At 42.7% G+C, this 24284-nt stretch overlaps 2 protein-coding genes across 7 annotated transcripts in view; one reads left to right on the top strand and one right to left on the bottom strand.

Annotated features, from left to right (window-relative positions):
* The window catches only part of UCHL3 (ubiquitin C-terminal hydrolase L3), a 31311-nt gene extending 13074 nt beyond the window's left edge, over positions 1-18237 (bottom strand). For 2 of the 4 annotated variants that reach the window (XM_083435899.1, XM_083435897.1), the window contains exons 1-6: positions 18024-18177; positions 16470-16481; positions 12804-12932; positions 6573-6729; positions 6159-6244; positions 4649-4696 (exon numbers count right to left, since the gene is read on the bottom strand). In XM_083435899.1, coding sequence (XP_083292025.1) covers positions 4649-4696; positions 6159-6244; positions 6573-6729; positions 12804-12932; positions 16470-16481; positions 18024-18065 — 474 coding nt within the window. In that variant the 5' untranslated portion in view covers positions 18066-18177. Of the gene's footprint in view, positions 1-4648; positions 4697-6158; positions 6245-6572; positions 6730-12803; positions 12933-16469; positions 16482-18023 lie in introns of all 4 variants that reach the window. The other 2 variants (XM_083435900.1, XM_083435898.1) reach the window with 2 other exon arrangements.
* Positions 1-22009, top strand: part of LOC310675380 (mediator of RNA polymerase II transcription subunit 22) — a 241906-nt gene extending 219897 nt beyond the window's left edge. The window contains exons 1-2 of one of the 3 annotated variants that reach the window (XM_083435909.1): positions 18369-18691; positions 21265-22009. In XM_083435909.1, coding sequence (XP_083292035.1) covers positions 18668-18691; positions 21265-21678 — 438 coding nt within the window. In that variant the 5' untranslated portion in view covers positions 18369-18667 and the 3' untranslated portion in view covers positions 21679-22009. Of the gene's footprint in view, positions 1-18368; positions 18692-20774 lie in introns of those variants that run through there. The other 2 variants (XM_083435910.1, XM_083435911.1) reach the window with 2 other exon arrangements.
* Positions 22010-24284: the final 2275 nt, after the last annotated feature.

Here is a 24284-nt window from a genome sequence, read left to right on the forward strand (position 1 = left end):
GATGTTCGTTTATCTATGAATGAACCTGCAGGGGGCAAGTTCATAGCAGCAAGCTCCATCCGTAAGTTACGCACATTCATTAAATTTATCTGTAGGGAACTGCCACAGAAATCTGTTCTCTTCACTTTAAGACATATTCCGTGTACATAACCAGCACCCATTTTATGTATGTCCCATCAACCAGAACTAATAATGATGAATTGCTTAATATTTCTGGTAATGAACTAATTAATTGTTATTCCTAGAAATCCTAAGTTTTAGGCAATTTCTTTTTTTTAAAGGAACCAATCAGACCATTTTGCCCATCAAGCTCAGAACTGAAAACACTGACTGGCAGCAGCTGTCAGTTGTCAATAATAAATAAAAATATTTATTATTATTATTATTATTATTATTATTATTATTATTATTATTTCCCAGATGCTGCGGATTCAACCTGGCATCTTCTGGAGGCAAAGTAAATTGCTAGGCCACTGAGCTATGGGGATTCCCAAAGCAAAAAAATATAGCAAACTGTGGAAAAGTTCACCTAGGAAGTTCTTGCCTCTGAGAATAGCACATATTCCATTTGGATGCGTAATGCAGTCTAATCTGCAGGCAAGCAGGTGAACATTATACACAATGCAGAGTGCAATTCTGTATTTAGAGCAGAAATGGATTATCTGAGCTTTCCTTGTAAAATAGGAAACTGCTAACTACAAGTTTTTCGATGCAATTTCACCTTACAAACAAAGGACCTGCTGTTCTTTGAACTTATGCCAATCTATTTTTGTGGGCTTTTTGTTTTACGAGGAAACCATGAAGATTAACTTTGCATCCATGCACTCCTAGAATCCCAACTTCAAAAGATGAGTGCGCAAAAGCAACAGAAAAGAGTCATGTTAGAAGAAGTGTTTTGGAAATAACAGTTCAAGATTTCCCAGACTGAGCCTCTACACAGTTCCATGTTTACTTCAGACACCATGATATGTCAATATATCACAAAGTTTAGCTGGTGATATATCGCAATGTTAAAAACCAAAATATTGCCCAGCCCTACAGAGCACAGCAGGGATATACAACATATTAATTTGCACCTTAAAGATTCTTTGCTTCCATCAAAACACTGGCCTGGTTCAAACAGTCCCCTAAAACAACAGCTATGAAAACTGGAAGTCAGCCATGGGTGGCAACAGAGCAATTGGCGGTGGAGAAAAGCAGCTGTGATTATTACAGTGAGTGCCCACACGCCTAAAATTCACATATATTCATGATTCGGCTTAATGTTACATGTGAACTGGGCGGAATTCATGCTGCACAGGAAAATGTGGGGAAGGAACCATATGATCACACAGCTCACTACAAGCATAGTTAAAACCATTGGCACTGCTACCATCCAAAATTAGGAAGCAATTTTAACAGCAGCACTAAATGTGTTCTAGACATCCATACCAGTGGATCACTGTTTAATGCTAGCATAATATCTTTTCAGTAAAAAGGTAAAGATACCCCTGCCCGTACGGGCCAGTCTTGACAGACTCTAGGGTTGTGCGGCCATCTCACTCAAGAGGCCGGGGGCCAGAGCTGTCCGGAGAAACTTCCGGGTCACGTGGCCAGCGTGACATCGCTGCTCTGGCGAGCCAGAGCCGCACACAGAAACGCCGTTTACCTTCCCGCTAGTAAGCGGTCCCTATTTATCTACTTGCCCCCGGGGGTGCTTTCAAACTGCTAGGTTGGCAGGCGCTGGGACCGAACAACGGGAGCGCACCCCGCCGCGGGGATTCGAACCGCCGACCTGACGATCGGCAAGTCCTAGGCGCTGAGGTTTTACCCACAGCGCCACCCGCGTCCCATCCAGCATTTTCAGGACCAGCATACAAATAGTCATTGTAGCATGGCTATTACAGCAATCCCTCAGGCCCATTTGAAATACAATGCAACAAGTAATCTCTCTGTCACAATTTCTAGTCAAGATTTTTTGTAATGATTCCTAACTAAATTTAGGGGAAACACACACACACACACACACACGCACAGTGGTACCTCAGGGTAAGTACTTAATTCATTCCGGAGGTCTGTTCTTAACCTGAAACTGTTCTTAACCTGAAGCACCACTTTAGCTAATGGGGCCTCCTGCTGCCGCTGCGCCGCTAGAGCACGATTTCTGTTCTCATCCTGAAGCACTATTTCTGGGATAGCGGAGTCTGTAACCTGAAGCGTATGTAACCCAAGGTACCACTGTATATAGCCCAATGAATATATAGCCCAATAAATATATGCTTTGAATTTTACAGTCATGCACATCCACTCCAGAAAGCAACTTGTATCCATTTAGCAAATGGAAAAAGGCATCTGGCAAATAGAATTTCATATTTTAGCACCTAGTATTGTATCCCCACCTAGAGGTTACGCAGCACAATTTTGCTTTCTACACCCTTGTAATACAAACAGTGTAAGCCAGTAATAAAACGAGGCTTTCCCAACTTAGAATCATAGAATCATAGAGTTGGAAGAGACCACAAGGGTCATCGAGTCCAACCCCCTGCCAAGCAGGAAACACCATCAGAGCACTCCTGACATATGGCTGTCAAGCCTCTGCTTAAAGACGTCCAAAGAAGGAGACTCCACCACACTCCTTGGCAGCAAATTCCACTGTCGAACAGCTCTTACTGTCAGGAAGTTCTTCCTAATGTTTAGGTGGAATCTTCTTTCTTGTAGTTTGGATCCATTGCTCCGTGTCCGCTGTCCACTTAAAAACTCACAAGGTCAGGCACCCAGCCCATTTTAGTTAGTGGCTGGTTCACACAGCTTGTGGTTAGTCTGGAGAGCGCTAAACCACAGGCCCGGGTCAAATGAAACATTAAGTCAAGCCACACCTTAGCTTGGCACGGCAGCCCAAAGGACCAGGGAGGAACAAGGCAGATGCAAGCTCATCTTCAGGAGCCTGTGCATTCACCCCAAACCAAGTTTTAGTTTCATGTGATGTACAAGCCAGGCTACTAACACTGAAGTCCTGTGACACTTTAAGGACTGACAAATAATTACAGCGTAAGATTTTGGGCGCTCCAGCCCAGTTAATATTTGTTAGTCTTTGCTGTGCCCACAACGCTCCTCGATTGTTTTTGCTACGAAAACCAGCATGGCTACGCCTCTGCCAAGGTTTTCACCGTAATGATTCATTAAACCTGTTGCAAGCAAAGCCAAAATGGGGAATAACTGAAGCATTTCAGTGTTTAGTAAACAGCACTACGTTGTTCTCTATCCTACAGCCTGCCAGATACAATTTTTACCTTTCCCTCCCCATCATTGCTCAAACATATCTGTAAGCAGGCCTTGTGCTTAATTGCATCTTTTCACAATGCATAGGCAAATAATGCTAAATTAAAATCAACACAGAAATTGTTGGTTTCTGCTGCATTTAGTAAACCTGGCTGCATACGCTGAAATTTATTTCATTCCGTTATTATGCTATATGAATGATACGAGGAGACAAAGCATGCAGCCATTCTTTGGATAGCCTAATGTGCTACATATAATAATAATAATTTATTATTTGTAACTTAAATGTTACATGTTATCTTTAAATACAAAATACTAAAGTTTCCTTTTTGCCTGTCCGTGGGCCTTTGGTGCACAAAGTTTTGGAAAGGATCCACTGAGGGGAGACCAACATCTAGTAGCCAAACGCTCATGAGGAAAGCTTAACTATTGCAAGGCAGCGCATCATGAGCTAGAGAACACATGAACACGCCAATGCTCTCAGGATTTCTTTTGCCTCAGCCCTATCCCAAAGAGCCCAGGGAGAAGAAGGTGGCACGCACAGGTGGGACACCAGTTTTATTGTATGTATCCTGCCTAAACCTTCACCTATTGATACTTTGCCATTCGTGATGGCTAATGGACACGATCCAGAATTAAAGACAAGGCTAAATCCTGCTGAAATCAACTAAAAAATAGAAGCATTCCAATTTTATCATTGATTGTACCAGATGGGTCTTTTTTTAAAAAAAAAAACCCCAGCCACCAGCCTATAACCACAGCTGTCTCACCACATGGGATCAGATCAGATTAGGTTAGAGAAGAATGTCTTTTAGCGTTAAACGTGCTCACAATGTGCTCATCATGTATGCGCTGGTGTGAACTGAGGAGGGTAGGAAGTGTAGGAAGAAGACAATGTCCCTATGGTAAAAAAACAATTGTCCATGCATCTACAATATTAAATAAAAAGCTGCCTGTTAATATTCATATAGCACTTTCCCCAAGCATTTGGTTCTTCAGATATAAGGCCTCATTTTTAAAAAATCCCATATAATAAAACACGACTAGTATTATCCTTACCATACTGGTGGCAGAAGTGGCTTTTTACTCAGAAAATTAATGGCTGAACTGACATCGACCTAAGCACTGCCTCTTTACAACTATGAGCCAGTATAACATAACAGATACCAGTGAAACATATTATATTTGTAACTTTATATATTTCATACATCCATATGGACCCTTGCTACTTCCCTACAGGATAGATACCACTTTTTCCAGTTTTTAGCAACCTAGTAGATTTTTTTTTTTTACAGAAAAGAGAGACCCCCCCCCAACTTGTTAGAAACTGCATACAGAAAGATCCCTACTCAAAATTTTATGCAGGGGGAAAACACATTAAGTTCAATACCTCAGTCTGACCTTCATGGGCACTGGATTCATGAGTGACACGGATAGCCTGAAATAATAAAAAGGCAATTAGTTTATAGGCAAGATCTTACATTATGCAGTGATTTATAATAATCCAAGTGCCAAACCCAGATTTTTAAGTTCCCTTCCACTGTCTAAATTAAAATACCATTCTGAACTCTTTAACCAAATACCAGCAGCTTTTTTTAATTAAATCATGTGCCTTCAGATCCCAAGTAGCATTTAGGGGAAGTGTAGGTGGATACTGAGATTTTAATGAGGTCTGGATTGTTGGTGGGAGAACCTCATTGCCCCCTCTCCATCCCAGGGTTGGGGGGGGAAATTAAGATGGTCTGCCCGCAAGAGACTTATGAAAATGAAGGGATACTTGAATGCTATGGGGAATTTTCCAGTTGGCATGACTGGTGTGGCCCTGACTTTACTGCAGAATAGTGAGACGGAGGAGCTCCAAGCAAGACAGCAGCTAGAGTACAGGGGTTGGTTTCCTAGCAAAACCAACAAAACACAGATTAAGAGCCCACAACTGTGCCTGCTGGCTGTGATGCCACTAGTACGCCAACATCTATCCAAACTATCTTCATCAAACAAGGTTGTACAGGTGCCTTGTTTGTAAGTAGCAAGGGACTGGATCAGAGACATCTCATTATCACACGGATGCTGCACAGGTACCTTATCTGTTAAAGGACTAATTCGAGCTGTTGGCAAGCATTAATATATAAAGCATCAAACCAAACCGTTTGAAGGAGCATCTCTTCCCAAATCTTCCAGCCTGGGACTTGTGGTCAGCCAGACTGGGTGGGAATGGGGTGTACCTTGAGAGGCTTTTGGCTAATGAAGTTGTCTCTCTGAACCCAGGCATATGTGTGAGCAGTCCAAGTGCAAATATTTGAATGCTTCTATGATGCTGCCTTTCGTTTTATTCCATTAATACTGTCTTTCAAGCAACAAAAGGCAGTGTATGTGTGTATACACACACACAAAACACACATATACACAGAGAGAGAGAGATAATAAAATTCAGCCAAATGTATGTAGTTCTTAGGTAAAGGGTAAAGGGACCCCTGACCATTAGGTCCAGATGCAGACGACTCTGGGGTTGCGGCGCTCATCTCGCTTTATTGGCTGAGGGAGCCGGCGTACAGCTTCTGGGTCATGTGGCCAGCATGACTAAGCCGCTTCTGGCAAACCAGAGCAGCGCACGGAAACGCTGTTTATCTTTCCGCTGGAGCAGTACCTATTTATCTACTTGCACTTTGACGGGCTTTCGAACTGCTAGGTTGGCAGGAGCTGGGACCGAGCCCTAGGCTCTGTGGTTTAACACACAGCGCCACCCGCGTCCCATGTAGTTCTTAAGACTTCCCTAATGAAAATGAACCCCAAACCCTGCATTGACTGCCCCACCCAAAGCCCGTGCAATCTGGCTTGACATACATAGGCCTAAAAGCAAAATACTCCCGTTTCCCAAATTTATATTAAGGAATGATACTGACTTCGTAAGTTTCTAGATATTTGGCCCTCTCTTCAGGACTCATGGGCATAGAGTCATCTAGGAACTTCTTTAGTGAGGAGTCAGTTTCTAGAACAAATAAAATAACGTAACGTGAATTTAAAAATATGTTAAAATATGTTACTTTGAACTCTACGACAAAAAGCATTGCTGAACTTATCACATCTTATTTATTTCACATGAAGTGACAACACAAATAATTACAGTACCTGTTAAGAACTGAGGACAACATTAATCTTAAAAATCTATGCTATTCATATTATGGCAATTGTTTTCCAAGAGCATTTCAGCCAACTTTTTAAGTTTTCTGCAGTTCAGTATAAGCAATAAGCAGTTCAAGAGCGCCCCCTACCCTCCAAACCATTAAGAGACACCACAGTAGAAATGAAGTATTTACCAAAGTTAATTTTATCCCTGTTGTTTGCAATAGCGTGAATAAGCCCAATGGTTCCACAGGCGTTGCTGATTGTTTGCTTCATGAAATACACTGATGGTTTTACTTCTTGTCCCTCAGCTTTTATTTTTGCTTCCTCTTCCGTTCGGAATGTTTCATACTGGAAGGCAAGAATAAAAAACACGTAGCAATTTGCTTTTTCCCAATTCTGTTTTTTAAAAGAATAATTCTATAACAGAAGCAGTCCTTGCCAAAAAGAAGCAATACAACCTAAAAAGAAAGTTTGTTCTTGTTTTGAGATACTGCCACTAGTAATCTGGAGACCTTTCTAAACATTACAGATTGTCTAACTGACTGTTTTACTCTCAGTAAACATGCATCAATTTATGCTCTTAGCATGGCTAGTTCACCATCTTCACCATGGCAAATTCACCATCTTCTTTTACAAAGAGCACATCACAAGCTAAAGCTAACTACTGTCAACTGAAGCAAAGTAAACCTTGCCAGTTTTCACATCTGCTAGCTCATGCTTAAAGTCTATACACTATTATACTGAGTTCTTCATTGGTTGAATAATCTTCAAAGCACATGACAGCTAGTTGTGCCTATTATATAGCACATTCTGTTATAAATCTACCTGCAATCTCTTCAGTTGACAAATGTTTTAACCTTTGCTCCCAACCAAGCTAACTCAAGGAAAATAAATCATTAGAATATCCTAAAACAAACAAACAAGCCTATTGTACAGGTGTTTAAAATTTCCAAACATATTTAAACCTTTCCCGGATTTCAGCAACTGAGATACACTACAACTTGGACTGCTGCAAAGGCCTGGCTCATGCTGAAACAAACCTTGGGCTAACCTGGTCACAAAAACCAGGAAAAAGTAGTATTTCAAGTGTGATCCTAGCCACGTCTCCTCAGAGGAAAGCCCTGCTGAATTAAATGCGGCTTGGTCCACGGTAAATAGGTTAGGAAGTAATGTTAGTAAATTAAAGCAGCTTAGGTTTTCATAGCAACAAACACAGTTGTTTTGCGGAAAACCACATACTTTGTTGTTAAATAAATATATACACTGAGCAACAAGCATGACCTTAGAAGAGATATTTGCCTATTTTTCTTCTAAGAATGCCTGCTTCCTGCCACTTTAAAAAGTAAAGACCCTGTTCTCAATTAGTAGAGAACTAGAAGTTCTGAACATTTTTAAATTTAAACAATTAAGCAACTCAACACTGCAGTTGTTAATAGGAGGCCCAACAGGTTAGCACAGGTTTTGGTCTAAACTGCTTGCTATATGAACAGTGTCTACACTGGTGGCCAATAAAATTAAATATACAGGTTTTTCTCCCCTGAAGAATTATGTTTTCCAAAGAGGCTGTGGTTGAGAAAAACGAAGTTTAAAGTACAGTGGAACCTTGGGTTTTTAATTTAGTCCATTCCGGAAGTCCGTTCGACTTCTGAAACATTCGAAAACTGAGGATCAAAGGGCTGTCAGCAAGTTGAATGGGGGAAATTGAGAAATGTGCCTCAGAAGCCGTTCAACATCTGAGGCACATCTGAAAACAGAAGTATACACTTCTGGGTTTTCAGCGTTCAGCTTCTGAAACATTCGGCAGCCGAGACGTTCGAAAACCGAGGTTTGACATGTACTGTGAGAACTTGATCAATGCAGGCTTGTAAACATCCATGGCTTCCAGGTGACCAGGTCAACTATATGAAACACCCTCTATTGTTCAGGCAGTCAAATAAAAAATGGTTCCCTTAGATTACGTGGCCAGTTGCTACTAATTTTTTGGATTCATTTGCAAATGTGTGGCTAAATATGTTCTGCATACCCAGGAAGGGTTTATCGGGAAAAGTTAAGAACTGCAGGTGTTAACTATTTCCTCCTTTTCCACATTATCACTGTTTGCAGGCCTGCCATAAGCTTTAAGACAGAGGTGGGGAATCGTTCCCACCTGACGGGGCATATTCCAGGTCCCTCGTTCCCCAATAAGTCACTCTGACAGGGGCTGACATATGATGGCAGGTGAGCAATTTTGGCACAATGACCTGGTGAGACAAACTGGGCATGCAGGCTGTAGGTCCCTGCTTTAGGAGTATTTTAGTCTACTGAGATTTAGGGTACAGGATCAAATCCTGACTTCGGAAAAAGCCTTAAACAAGTGTTATGAGAAACTGGGGCTTAAGAAGCTTGAGTCTCACTTCTGGTCTGCTGCAGAGGAGAATGGTGGTGTGCTAAGTGTCGTCTGTGACACAGAGCCGGCAGAAAGGCTTTGAGGGCAGTGCTAAAGCTCAGTGCACCCCCCAAAAAAAGACAGAGAAAGGGAAGAGGCTTGAGTTTGCTCGGCACCAACGCAGCCTGCTGCCGAAGCTACGATCCGTCACCAGAAGCAGTGGATTTTCCGATTAGAGGTAAAGGCCAAATAAAACATTTAAAATTGAAATTAGGGTTTAAAAAACTGATTTGGCGAAACGGAAGCAAAACAGGAAGTCAGCTTCCGATTTCTGTGGGTGAACTCTGCAAAGGAACGTTTTTGTGAATGGGATATAGAGACTGACTACAGTGGTAACTCGGGTTACATACGCTTTAGGTTACATACGCTTCAGGTTACAGACTCCGCTAACCCAGAAATAGTACCTCGGGTTAAGAACTTTGCTTCAGGATGAGAACAGAGATTGTGCTCCGGCGGTGCGGCGGCAGAGGGAGGCCCCATTAGCTAAAGTGGTGCTTCAGGTTAAGAACAGTTTCAGGTTAAGAATGGACCTCCGGAACGAATTAAGTACTTAACCTGAGGTACCACTGTACAGCAATGGAGAATGGATACATTTTACTCTGACTAGCTGAATTGTTACATTCAAAGGATATATACAGTAACTGCATCAAGTTATCTGTTGGATTATAAAGTAAAAAAAATCTACTGACAGCTGGAGGAATTGGAGCAGAAGGGGTAAAGAAAGGAAATAAAGGAAGCCAGAAGGGAACTCTTAGCACATCTGGGGATACCCCCGAAAGTGGGAAAGAGCCTGGAACAGCTTCCGAACTAATTTCTACACCCCAAGTGACTGAAAGAGCCTGCCAAGAAGGACCTGTTGATTCAATCTCCAGCACTTTACTGAATTAAATAATAAGACAGTTTGCCATGGAATTACAAACAGGCAGTGGCGTAGCGTGGGTTGTCAGCACCCGGGGCAAGGCAAGTAATTTGCACCCCCCCCCCCCGCTGCACTGTCCCTCCCCCAGATAGTCCCTCGCTCTCTCTCTGCACCGCACCGCATGCCTGGCACCCTCCCCTCCACAGTGGGCGGCGGATTTGCACAGCCAGCACTGCAGTGAGAGAGAGTGAGTGAGCCAGGTAGGGGCAGAGAGCTGCGAGTGCGAGTGCGCCCCCCCCAGATGTTGCGCCCGGTGCGGCCGGCCCCCCCTGCACCCCCCACGCTACGCCACTGCAAACAGGAAATAATATGGAGACATAAACTTTGGAACTATTGTAAGCCAATACAGTCTGAGACAATTACAAGCAGATAAGTACAAATTAACGAACATTTTAGTTTCTTAAAGACACCCATTTAGAGCTGAACTGATTCAATTTTTCCTTTCGTCTGTATTCTTGATTTTTAAATTATTTTTCACTTTCTTCTGTCTTTTTTATTTGATACCCTTTTAATTGTATATTTTATGTCCCCTGTTATATTGGAAGTTTTTATTTCTTTTTTTCCTTTTGGTTTGTGCCTTCCTTTTGTGATATGATTATAAGTTTTGTTGTTGTCTGGCGGGAGGAGGCAGATAAGAGGGAAAGTGAAACTGTAAGGAAGTTGGGAGGGGGGAAAGTCTCATGGTTGGAGGGAACTAGGCTAGCAGGTGTGACCTTGAACATCTCAAATAACACTGGGAACCAACTGATAAGACATGGTGGGCAAGGAGGGTACAGTAACAACCAGGAGGGGAGCAGCTGCAGCTGCGGCAGCCAGCAGACGGGCTAGTGGACAAGCAGAGATTGGAGAGAAAGCGGAGAAAGAGCAGACAGACCTTCTGGCTCTGCAACTTTCTGAATTCAGGAAAGAAATGGTTCAATCAATGCAGGAATTTACTCGATCCAATCAAACACTGATTGAACAAGTACGCAAGGATATTGAAAACTCAAACAGAGTTTTGAAAGAGCAATTTGGGATGCTGGGAGACAAGGTTAATAAATTAGAAACTGGAAAAAGTTAGAGACGAGGTAGGAGAATTAAGAGAAGAACAAAAAGGGATGAAGGGAATTGTGGAAGGGGTTCAAGGGAAACAGGAAAAACTGGAGGACCAGATCCTCCTCCTGCAATAAAAGGATCACCACACGAAGCTTCACTGCTCAAACCACTTGGAAAGAAAGGAAAGCGGCTTACATATACAGTGGTACCTCTGCTAACCCAGAAATAGTGCTTCAGGTTAAGAACTTTGCTTCAGGATGAGAACAGAAATTGTGCTCCGGCGGCGCGGCAGCAGCAGGAGGCCCCATTAGCTAAAGTGGCGCTTCAGGTTAAGAACAGTTTCAGGTTAAGAACGGACCTCCAGAATGAATTAAGTACGTAACCAGAGGTACCATTGTACTGATCTGTTAAAGGATCAAGATGGGAAATGGAAATTAAGAGACTAAAAGAAATAAAAGACCATTTTCAGAGTTAGTTACATTATCGACAATTATATGAAACATACAAAGAAGACAACAAGAAAGGCTTTAGTTATACAACATCTAGATTTCAAGAAGAAGTGGTAGAAGGGAAAGTAAAACTGTTGAAAGGTGCATACAGTATCTTGTTAGAATGGGAGACCAAAGTCACAGAGGTGAAAGCAGTTATGATTAAATGGGCGCCCGACATAGGCCACAATATTATGTTGGAAGACTGGGAAAGGTTATGGAAAATTGACCTAAAATTTACAGATTGTTCTTTACTGAAAGAAAACTACATGAAAATGATTTATAGATGGTACATACCACAAGTACAATTAGGGGAAATGTATAAAGCGGGCTCAAACCTATGTTGGAAATGCAAGGAAAAAGAAGGGACTTTTTATCATATGTGGTGGGATTGCAGTAAAGTTAAAATGTTCTGGGAAATGATATATAATGAGTTAATGAAAATGTTTCATTTAACAGTTGTGAAAAAACCTGAAGCTTTTTTGTTAGGGATTATGGGGAAAGACCTGCCAAATAAATTTAAAAATATTTCTATGTATGCAACAATGGTGGCAAGAGTCTTAATAGCACAAGGATGGAAGAATAAAGAAATCCCGATGAAAGAACTGTGGCAAGAAAAACTGATGGACTATGTGGAATTGGCAAAACTGACATACAAACTACGTGACAAGGATAACTGACTTTAAAGATGAATGGGAACCTTTTGTAAAATATTTGAAGAAACAACAAAATGAACTGAAGTCTTTGGCAGGTTTTGAATAAACATTCACAAAATCTTTATTGGTGATAGATAGATAGACAAACTGAGGATCTTTACAATTTTACAACATGCAAATAAAAATATGTGTTGAGAAACCAGAGAAAGGAGCTGAGGGAAGTTGGGAGGGTGGGTTTCTGTCTAGGGGGGGAGGGGGGGGGAAACGGGGGGGGGGATAATGTGGATGATGTATCTTTGTTAAAATTATTACCGTATTTTTTGCCCTATAGGACGCACCGTCCCATAAGGCACACCTAGTTTTTTCGGGGGGAAATAAACGGAAAAAAATTTATTTCCCCCCCAGGCGCGGGGCTGGGGCGGGGGAAGCTTGAGCTTCCCCCAACCCCAGCCCCCAGAACAGGCAACACTCCGCAAGCCGCGGGAGGGCTCCCGCGGCTTGCGCAGAGCTACCCGAAGCCCCGACGCGACTGCTCAGCGCCCCGGGGCTTCGGGATAAGAGGCAGCTCTGCGCACGCCGGGGGAGCCCTCCAGCGGCTTGCGCACAGCTACCCGAAGCCCCGGCGTGACTGCTCAGCGCGCCGGGGCTTCGGGATAACAGGCAGCTTTGCGCAAGCCGGGGGAGCCCTCCCGCGGCTTGCGCAGAGCTACCCGAAGCCCCGGTGCGACTGCTCAGCACGCCCGGGCTTCGGGGTGCAGGCAGCTCTGCGCAAGCCAGGGGAGCCCGGGGGAGGTCCGTTCTTAACCTGAAACTGTTCTTAACCTAAAGCCTGTTTTCTTTAGGTCATTTTTAAGACACCAAAGTTAAAGTACTTCATTGGGAAGATAAATAAGAATTACCTTTTCTGTTACTGGAAAGAGGAGAAGGATGGCACAAACAGGTCTTGGCACCATGCTAAGGAGTTCTGGTTCCATGCCGTAAACATCCACAAATTGCCAGCTGGGATGAATCCCTAGCTGTTTGAGAAACTAGTAAAAGAGAGATACACATTAAGCATTTATCAATAAGTATATCCGTCACACAGTGTACTGTAAACAAAATTCTTTCCAAAAGAAAGGTCATATTTTGCATCTTTCAGTATGGTTCAACATAGACAGCACAACTGACAGAGGATGGTAGTAATAAACAGCAATGTTAAGTTATGTATTATTAAGAAACCGAATTCTTCAAAGCTCAAGGGAAAATGGTTTTGCTTCTGGAACTTAAGTGTAGCTGAGATCTAGGCGGCAATGCAATCAGTTTTGCAAATTTAAGGCTGCCTGTGGCTTGTGATTCTCAAACTGCGATTCCTACACCCACCCATCCCTGCATTTTAAAGTAACTTTTCAAACTCGGAGGACTTTTATATAAGCGGTTTGTGATGTGGCAAGGCAATCTTCTACTCAACGTAAGAAATTCAAGGGTTCCACAGCCTCTGGGTTCCACCCACCCAGTAATGCAAAGAAGCAACCTTCAAACTATGCTATTCCTAATTTCATTTACCACTGCTCTCTCCAGAAATTAGAAAGTATCACAGTTGAGGATAACCAATTTTATCTTCAGAGACTCATCTGCACATTCTCTTACACTAATCAATACAGATGCACAAGAGAATAACTGTTCACATAGGTGACCCCACGTTTTCCACACAGCCTCTGGCTTAACCCCTTAATCCTTATCCTGACCTGTACTGGATTTTAAAATGTGTTAACTGAACTTGGTAATAGCCATCACTTGCTTTTCCGATCCCTACTTAAGTTATAACAGAACTGAGGAGATAAACTACACAGAATAATTGATGAAAGAGGCTCAGGTATGGAGACAGACCCACGATGTTTCTACTGCCACAAAGCACACTAGGGGACCTGCAGCATGTACCGTATTTTTTGCTCTATAAGACTCACTTTTTCCCTCCTAAAAAGTAAGGGGAAATGTGTGCGCGTCTTATGGAGCGAATGCAGGCTGTGCAGCTATCACAGAAGCCAGAACAGCAAGAGGGATTGCTGCTTTCACTGCGCAGCGATCCCTCTTGCTGTTCTGGCTTCTGAGATTCAGAATTTTTTTTTTCCTTGTTTTCCTCCTCCAAAAACTAGTGCGTCTTGTGGTCTGGTGCATCTTATACAGCGAAAAATACGGTAATTCTCAAATGCTTCACTAATCAAATGCCACCCAGGAAAAGGCCTTAAATAGGGTTGCAAAAATCTGAAGGCGTGCATAAACCACTGATTATGCAGAGCTTGAAATTAAAACAGCACCTGTGCATGAACACAGATATAGAAAACTTATACTTGGTTGTCAAAATCTAGTTACCGATGGTACAAGCCGGGCCACTGGAATTCGGTAGACCTTTAACTTGTGTGCCACATTAATGAACCTGCTGAACTCAATCCGATCCCACGCAAACAGCATTTATCTAGCAGATAATGCATTTACAATGCCGGCTTTTCAGGGCGGGGTCTCTGTGCCACTTACTCTGCAAGTTTATCTTCTTTCAGTCTTCCATATACTCTGCCAAAACCCAGCACTGACTTTTCCCAGCTGGGGAAACCCAGCACCGTGCTATGGAATCAGTTCATCTCACACTCACGCGACGCGGACTTCCACCACAAAGTTTAAAGGTGGCAAAATGAATGCCGTGACACGGCAACTGTCGCTTGACACTCCTGCCTGCCTGAATCTTAGCACTGTGGGCATGGAGAGGAGAAGAAACAGCAGCTGCCATAATATATTGCTGTACCTCCCCCTCCAGAGTAGGCCAAGCAGGAGAAAATATGCACTACTTGGAGGCATTGCTTGCTTGCCATAAGGTCAGGCGACTGTGTAATTACAAGGCTGAATAATCCTTCTCCAGAAAAAAAGAGATTGTGAGGAGGTCAAGGTAAGAGCTGCATTTACTGAATTTTACAGGGATGGCTTAAGCAAGAGTTACTGTACTAGTACTTATCTGTCACATAGGCCTAAAGGGAAATTCCTTCATGAACCATATGTGCTGATGCACTAGCTTCTGAGCATGCCAGAAAACTCATCTGCTGTGAAAGATTTCGTTACCACCCAAGCAATAAGCAATTAACCTGTCTCGTCTTCTCAGGGATGCTGTTGAGCAACATCGGCAAAATCCCAATGCGTCACATTCGAAAGATCAGATTGCAATTCTTCACAAACACCACAAACCTCTTCCTCCACATACCCAGCTCAGATTCAACATAAATTAAGATTCTGTATTCTGAATCTTGTACAAGAAAGTGCCTTGATGGTCCTTTATAATAATAAATAAATTATATTATTATTATTATTATTATTATTATTATTATTATTATTATTATTACCCCGCCCATCTGGCTGGGCTTCCCCAGCCACTCTGGGCGGCTTCCAAAAAAATATTAAAATACTATAATACATCAAACATTAAAAGCTTCCCTAAACAGGGCTGCCTTCAGATGTCTTCTAAAAGTCTGGTAGTTGTTGTTCTCTTTGACATCTGGTTATCTGTCCTCTAAACAAGGGGTTAACTAGTAACTTACATATGTTTGTTCTTTTAAAAGTCACCCCTCATATTTAATACACATATTCAAAAGGAGGTCACCCTTCCACATCAACTCCATCACTTTTAATTGTTATCCTTTCCTAGAAAACTGATACTGTCCTATGCATACAGGAAGTGCATTTCCTTCCTGTGGTGTCACCTAGGACCAGTTATACAGGACAGAGCAAGAACTATGATAGGTATGGCAAAATACAGAAGCTGCATAGTCAACTGTCCTGGGTAGCAAAGGAAGATGATACCCCATTCCATTAATGCTTAAGACATGTTAAGATGCAAAAGATACGAAGCTATGGTGAGCCAAACCAAGTGTTATAGAATCAAAACAATGTGTTAATAGAAACCGTGACGTTTGAGAATCAAGTTTCTAAGCATTGCAAATTATGATTAACAAGATTAAAGATTTGGATACTTATACTTAGAAACATTATGAGACCGTGCGATAAACAGTGATGAACACTGTTATCAAACACTGTTTATAAAACCATAAAACACATTTTTACGTTCATGAGTTTATTTTCTCCCAAACTTGAATTCTCCACAAGGAGATGCTTTCCCTAATGAAATGAGTAGGCTGCAAGGAGGCAGCCAGGATATAATTTTTCGTGGTGACTGTGCAGGGCCTTGAAGGAGAATGGGAAACTCCCTGGCCTTAAAACAGGGAAGGCAGCGAGTCAATTTCTTGCAACAAATGCAAACATGTATTGCGGCATCCTGAAAGACCAACAGATTTATTGCAGCATAAGTTTTCGTGGACCAGAGCTTACTCCATCAGATGCCCAAGTGTTCTCCTCAGCTGACGGATGAGTGAGAGCCTGTGGGTGGGTGTACAATACACAGACACACATCCATGCACTCAGAGACAGAATAAAGAAGGAATATACACATCACAGCCAAAAGGTTATGGGAACAGAAGAGGTGCAAAACCCAAGAATAAAACAAGCAAATGGTTATCTTAACAAATAAATAAATAAAACATGCTCACCTGGTTTGTGACCTGAAAAAAACAGGAAGAAAAAAAATGTGGTTTAGTTCTAGTCAGTCACTAAGCAGTAAAACTCAAACTTTAGCTCATTCCCCACCTTCCTGAAATCCCCTATGCTCCCCTATGCATAAACCCCTCATCCCAGTCCCCCCCCCCATTATCTTTCATGCTGTCATCCTTACGTTATACATCTTGAGTTTCTATACTGTAGAACACCCTGTGATCGCCAGATGGAAGGTGGTATATAGGTTTAATAAGCAAGCAAGTAAACAAACAACTTCCCCCCTTTTTTGTCATTTCTCTCCCAACCACTTTCCCCTCCTTCCCCAAACTTAAATATATGAAATGCAGGTGTTTGTCTATATGCATATATGTGTGCATGCAAGTGCATGTGTGCATACATGTATATAAACTGTATATATATATAATTGTATATATGCACATGTATACATATATGTATATTAATAGATGTTTGGGCAAGCATATATATGTGTGTATAAATATATATGTGCATGCATGCCTATATTTATTCTTGTGTGCATAAATATACTAATATATAGATGTATATAAATATGTGAGTATGCACATGTGTATGCATTAATATAAATATCTATTACATATATATGTACATGTGTGTGCATATACTTATATACAGATGTCAATAAATATGTGTGTGTGCGCACGTATATGCGTGTGCATTAATATAAATATATTGTTACGTAGATACATATATGTGCGTATATGTGCGTGTGTGTACAAATATACTTATATACAGATGTCAATAAATATGTGAGTGTGTGCATTAATATAAATATATTGTGTGTTACATAGATATATATATGTGTGTATAGTGTGTGTGTACAAATATATATACCCTGTTTCCCCAAAAGTAAGACATCCCCCCAAAATAAGACCTACTTCCAGTTTTGCCTCTCGCTGTAATATAAGGCCTCCCCCGATAATAAGGCCACTCCGGAATATAAGGCCCCTGAAGCTACCATAAGGCATTGGACCGTATACATGTAATAAATTTCCTTCTTCTTTTTTTGTTCAACAATAAATGTGTACCGTATTCTTCTTCATGGAAGAAATAAGACATCCCCTGAAAATAAGACCTAGCGCATCTTTGGGAGCAAAAATTAATATAAGACACGGTCTTATTTTCGGGGAAACAGGGTAGATGTAAATAAATATGTGTGTGTATATATTCATGTAAGTCTGTGTGCATTACATATATATCTCTCTCTCTCTATCTAGCTATATATATATGTATGTGTGTGTGTGTGTGTATATATATATATATATATGTGTGTGTGTGTGTGTGTGTGTGTCTATATATATATATGTGTGTGTGTGTGTGTGTATATATATATATATATATGTGTGTGTGTGTGTGTGTGTGTATGTGTGTGTGTGTGTATATATATATATATGTGTGTGTGTGTGTGTGTGTATATATATATATAGATATGTATACACACACATATATATAAGCATATACACCTCGACGTGTGCGTGGCCCCCTCTTTCCTCCCCGGCCCCCGGCTCCCTCACCTCGGGGTTCGCCTCCAGAGGCAGCCAGCGGTGGGACTCCATAGCTCTCTCGCTCTCGCTCTCTCCCTCTCTCCCTGCTGCCGGCCAGGCTTCTCGAGACCTCGCTCTCCTGCTCCCTCGACGCGCTTCCGCCCGGAGCCCCGGCCCGTCCGCCCCGTCGCTCGCAGAGCCCGCCCCGCGCGCCTCCCGGCCTCAGAAAGGCGTGGCGCGTACCAACGCCTCCCAACGCAGGGGGGGGGGTAAACCCGGGAAAGGAAATACGCACGCACATAAATGTGACCCTCCTTTTTTTTTTTACCCCCCGCCGCCCGTTGAAATAAACCCGGTATTAAAACAACAGAATAAAGTGAGGGCCGCCCGGCGTTGTGTAAATATGCCTGGTTTCCTTCTCTCCCCCCCCCTCCTCTGCGATGAATTGGTTTCTCCCACGCCCGGCCGAGCAGCTGCAGGGGCAGCTTGCTGCCTCTAGAGGGCGCAGCTCGAGGTTCCGCTGTACTCTCGGCCGGCGCACCTGAGAGGCCAGGTGAGGCGGCGGCCTCGGGCGGCGCAGCATCCTGCAGCCTCTTGTTCCTGAGTTGGATCTTCCCTGGAGGAGAGAGGAGGAGGAGGCGGTTGCCCTCTTGAGGTTCCTTTCAGGCACCAAAATGTCTTGGGCCGGCCCTTACCTGGTAACAAAGTTTAATCCCTTGGGGGACACAAGCCTTTGGCTCTTTTAGTACTTGTGAAAAAGAAGTATATAAAAGTATACAGAAGCAGCGCTCCAGGAGAGTTACCAGAATGCTTTGTTGGGTTTAGACCGAGAATAATAGAATTGTAGTAATAATAGCGTACCCAGTTGAGTTGGCAAAAATGAGAGAAAAACTGAGACGTAATACTGATCAAACATTTATTAAGAAATGAGGCATGTACAAAAAAAATACCTTAAGAATTAATGTAATGACATGATGTCAGTGGCAGGACTTGAATGACTTCTGTGGTGTGATGGATAATTATAAGAGAACATATTGATGAAAATTAAGAAAATGGAAATTAATAGTGCGCTAGATAGAGTAAGTGGTAAATACATTATGAGGTGGCGGGAAGTCGTTAGAGACTCAAGAAAAACGTACTGTGGTGTAAGGTAACAAATATTGTTTTCTTTTCCTTTTTTCTGATTAATCCTTTTCTTTGTTACCATACTTCTTTTTAATCTCAATAAAGCATTAAAAAGCAAAAAAAGAAGAATTGTAGTAGCAATAATAATATTAATAATTATTTCTACCCCACCCATCTGGCTGTGTTTCCCCGTCCACTTTTGGCAGCTCCCCAAAAAATATTAAAAACATGATAAAACATCAAACTTTAAAAAAAAAAGTTGGAAGGGACTCCTTGCATTGAAAAGAAGCATTTCATGCTGGCATCTCCTGCTCAGTGCAACTGGAAACGGTGAGGCAGAGCTTGAAATGAAATTACCTTCCCATTTTAACATGTAGATTTTGGGGGCTGACTGCCTAATGTAGTTTTCTTTTCGCATATTTAACTGGCATTGAATGTGAAATAGTTATTTCTGAGGGTGTTTAATATGCCAGTGTTTAACCTAACTAGGACATCCTCCCTCTGAAGCTAATGTATATGTATGGCTGGAGTAAAGGATAAGGTCAGTCTGGCTAGTCCAGCATTGGCCAGTAAATTGCTTCTAGTTTGCACGGTTTGAAGGTCCAGATCAGATGCTTAGGTATTCAGTGTCTAAATACAGGACGCTACTTGCTTTTTGTGGCGCAATTACCCATACAATGTGAATATATGGTAGTTTCTTCTTTTAATATTGAAGGTGCCGTTTCAACACATTAGACCAGCCAGCAATTTTTTATTGAGCAAGATTGCCAAGGAAGCCACAACACCATTAAATGAATGATTCACCCCCTGTTATTCACCCCAGTTTCTAGCAGTTAATAGCAAAGGAACAGCCTGAGCAAAATCTTCCAATACCTGAATACCTGATCATCCCAGATAATAGTTGTTGACAGCAGTACTTCCTGCTGTCTGATTGTTTTTATGATTAGCTTTTAATTAATACATGACTATGACATTTTGATATCAGCTTCCGTGGATGCCTCAGTGCTGATTCACAATTTTTATATGTGCAATGCAGATTATGGGGGTACATCTTCCATGTATCCCAGAGCCACAACCAATCACAGCTTTCAGCAGGTGTCCACTGTTGGTCGTTGGATGTGTCTGGGGATGTCCCTCCCTTTCCCATCTGAAGTCCCCAAGCATCAAGCACTGCTGTACTGCATTTCGGGGGTTTAGCTTCTTTTGCCAATGGTGTAGCCAACTTAACGTGGCCAGGGTGTTTCATCACATACAAGGAGACACTCAGCTTTCAATTGGGTTTTATTCCAGTATTTGAAGCCTAAGTCATGTATGGTCAAAACACGTTGGGTTCAAAGGAGTGTGGGACTGTCAGTCTTTTCCCGCTCAGACACCTAAATCCTTTCTGCCCTCTCATTTTTTTATTTGCTAAGTTTTTAAAGCTTGAATGCACACAAGTTAAATGTACATAAGTTGCATGTTCTGTCTCTTCTGTTGTATTCTATTGCAACTTCAATAAATTTATAGCTTGTTAAGTACTGTAACTTAATGCTGGAGTCTGCCTTAGAAGATTCTTTGTTCAAAAACAGCCACTTTAAAGTCAGTAGCAATAAATGGATACAAAACCTGACATCAGAAGGGGTAGCTATTCAGAAACCCCTGGGAGAAAACTTCAAGCTTTCAGGACACTTCTGCTACTGACCTTAAAATGGCAATTTTCAAACACAGGAACGTCAAGATCAAGCATGAAAATGCTAAATTACAACAGTTTGATAACAGGGGATTTGTGACAAGAGCAGCCTCTGCAATGCTGGAACGAAATAATATTTTCCAATCCAGGTGGGACTGTGTTTAAATTTATTACAATCAAGCAATAATTTTATATGTATGCTGCCCTTCCAAAGGTAAAACCATGTTCAAGGAGGCTGACAACATATAAAAAGATACATAACTACAAAACGTAACAAAAGTCGTCATAAACAATGAACAAAACATCAAACAGTACCCAAACAAAACGTTTTCCCCGCCCCATTGGTTGGACGTAGCCAATGAAGGACGAATCGTTCGCAAGAGAAAAAGAAAAAATGGCCGCCTGGCTGCAAGAGGATTACATGTATTGAGTAAGTTGTAACTCTTTCTGACCTTTCTTGCCCCCACAATGTCGCAGCAGCACGTGCTCCCCCAGAGCAAGGAAACCCTCCTTCAGTCCTACAACAAGAGGTTGAAAGATGACATCAAGTCTGTCATGGATAACTTCACAGAGATAATCAAAACTGCAAAGATTGAGGAAGAAACTCAAGTTTCTCGGGCAACCCAAGGCAAGCAGGACAACTATGAGATGCATGTCAGAGCTGCAAATATTGTTCGGGCTGGCGAGTCTCTTATGAAGCTTGTCTCTGACCTAAAACAGTTCCTGATCCTCAATGACTTCAATTCCGTCAACGAAGCCATCAAGCAGCGGAACCAGCAGTTGCGCAGCCTTCAGGAGGAATGCGACAAGAAGCTTACTGCCCTGCGTGATGAGATCTCCATAGACTTATATGAGCTGGAGGAAGAATATTACTCTTCCAGGTACAAATGAAGCCATGGACGGTTCCCCTGTAGTAACCACAACAATTTCCTGTTTCTGACATGGGGGGGGGGGGGGCGGCAGCAGGTTATATGTGAAAACAACAACTGTCCTTGTTTTAAAAAGCACCCCTAAATTCTCAGCATCCCAAAGAATCCTGGCCCCAGAGCAGTTTTATTGAGTACTTTATGTATGGCGTGAGAGGTGGCTGCACCCTGTCACTAGGACTTTCTGCACGGAGATGTGGAGATCTGCTCCCTCATCGACACTGTGATCTTGTCACCTAAATGACTTGCAAACAGGAATCAGGATCTTGATTAAATTGCAATCCTAACCATGTCTACTCAGAAGTCAGGACCGGATTTAGGTTTGATGAAGCCCTAAGCTTCTGAAGGTAATGGGGCCCTTAATATGTCCAGCTGCCCTTTGTCAACAACAAGTTGTCGCTGGTTTTTATTTTGAATATATGCTATACAGTCATACTTTGGGTTACAGACGCTTCAGGTTGCATTTTTTTGGGTTACAGACCGCCGAAACCCGGAAGTACCGGAATGGGCTACTTCTGGGTTTCGGCAGTCGCAGATGCGCAGAAGCACTAAATAGTTCTTTGCACATGCACAGAAGCGCCGAATCGCAACCTGCGCGCTGCTGTGGGTTGCGAATGTGCATCCCACACGGATCATGTTCGAAACCCGAGCGTCCACTCTATGGCCATTTATGGACCTAATAGGTATCTAAAGCCATTTATACATAACAAAACATGTATTTTATCAAAGTACATCCAGTCCCCCCCCCTTTAAATTTTTTGGAGACCCCCAAGAGAGTGGGGCCCTAAGCTATAGCTTGTTTAGCTTATAAATCTGGCACTGTCCCAAGTAAATCCTCTTGAATTCAATGGGGTTTGTTCCTAGCTAAGTGGGATTAAACTGCTTTGAATTTATTAATGTTTTACAATCAAGTGGTGTATAAATTTTTATGAAATTAATAATAAATGAAGATGCCAGCTTTAGGCCACATTCATACAATACATTGAAAGCACTAGGACGCCATGCTGAACAGTTACAGTGGTGCCTCGCAAGACTAAATTAATTCGTTCCGCGAGTTTTTTCGTTGAGCGAGTTTTTTCGTCTTGCGAAGCACCACTGCAGTTAAACACTAACAACGGCGGGGAGGGGTGGGGAGAAGCAGGGCAGCTGCCGCAGCCGGTACCTCGGATTCACCCGCGCCTTGTGGCCACCGCGCAACGTGGCTGCTGGAGGGCGGCGGGGCTCAGGAGCGCAACTCTGGCTGCAACGCTGGCTGCTGGCGGCAACGGCTCTCTCAGAGAAGCGCGCGAGGGCGGTGGGCAGAGGCGCGAGGCAGCCGGAAGGTCGGCCATCAGTCGAAAGGTGGGAGGGGGCCAGAGGAGCGGGGAAGCGAGCGTGCGTGCGTGCAGTGACCGTTGACATGACACGAGAGGCAGGGCTGTTTCATCTAGTGAAGCAAGCCCTTAGGAAAATCCGTCTTGCGAAGCACCTCAGAAAACGAAAAACCCTTTTGTCTAGCGAGTTTTTCGTCTTCCGAGGCATTCGTCTTGCGGGGTACCACTGTATTGATTCCCCCGGGAAATTATGAGAGCTGTAGTTTTTGAATGGTGCAGAGATTACAGCAGGAGTCAGCAAACTTTTTCAGCAGGGGGCCTGTCCACTGTCCCTCAGACCTTGTGGGGGGGCTGGACTATATTTTGGGGGAGGGGTTGATTGTTAAGCCACTCTGGAAATTGTAGGTCTGTGAGGGGAACAGGGGCCTCCTAATATTGCTTAGCACCCTTAACTATAGCTCCCAGAGTTCTTTGGGAGAAGCCACGATTGTTTAAAGTGGTATCATATGCATGGTACGAGCATGCCATAGTCAAACAACAGTATCTGAAGGGCTGCAGTCCAGAAGATATGGAACTTTGGGGTTTAGGATGCAATCATACGCACACTTAGCTGAAAGGGACCACAGCTGAATAGAGTGGGGCTTGCTTCTGAGTAAAGATACATAAAGGTAAAGGGACCCCTGACCATTAGGCCCAGCCGCAGACGACTCCGGGGTTGCGGCCCTCGTCTCGCTTTACTGGCCAAGAAAGCCAGCGTACAGCTTCTGGGTCATGTGGCCAGCATGACTAAGCTGCTTCTGGCAAACCAGAGCAGCGCATGGAAACGCCCTTTATCTTCCCGCCAGAGCGGTACCTATTTATCTACTTGCGCTTTGACGTGCTTTCAAACTGCTAGGTTGGCAGGAGCTGGGACCAAGTAACAGGAGCGGGGATTCGAACCGCCGACCTTCCAATCGACAAACCCTAGGCCACAGCGCCACCCGCGTCCTTAAAGATACATAGGATTGGACATAATAAGCATTTTTTATTCTGTCTGTGATGACTGGACCATGAGTTTCCAGTTTGGGAATCTTAAGATGTGTTCAAAACAAAGCAATATTTTAAGGATTGTTTTGTTAGGCTATATTATATTATATTATATTATATTATATTATATTATATTATATTATATTATATTATTATACATACATATATCCCGTTAAAAATATTTGCTGGGGGGGGAGTGCCCAAATAAATTGAACAATTTCCACATAAATCA

The sequence above is a fragment of the Podarcis tiliguerta genome (genome assembly GCF_965153285.1).
Source record: "Podarcis tiliguerta genome assembly, chromosome: 4".
NCBI lineage: Eukaryota > Metazoa > Chordata > Lepidosauria > Squamata > Lacertidae > Podarcis > Podarcis tiliguerta.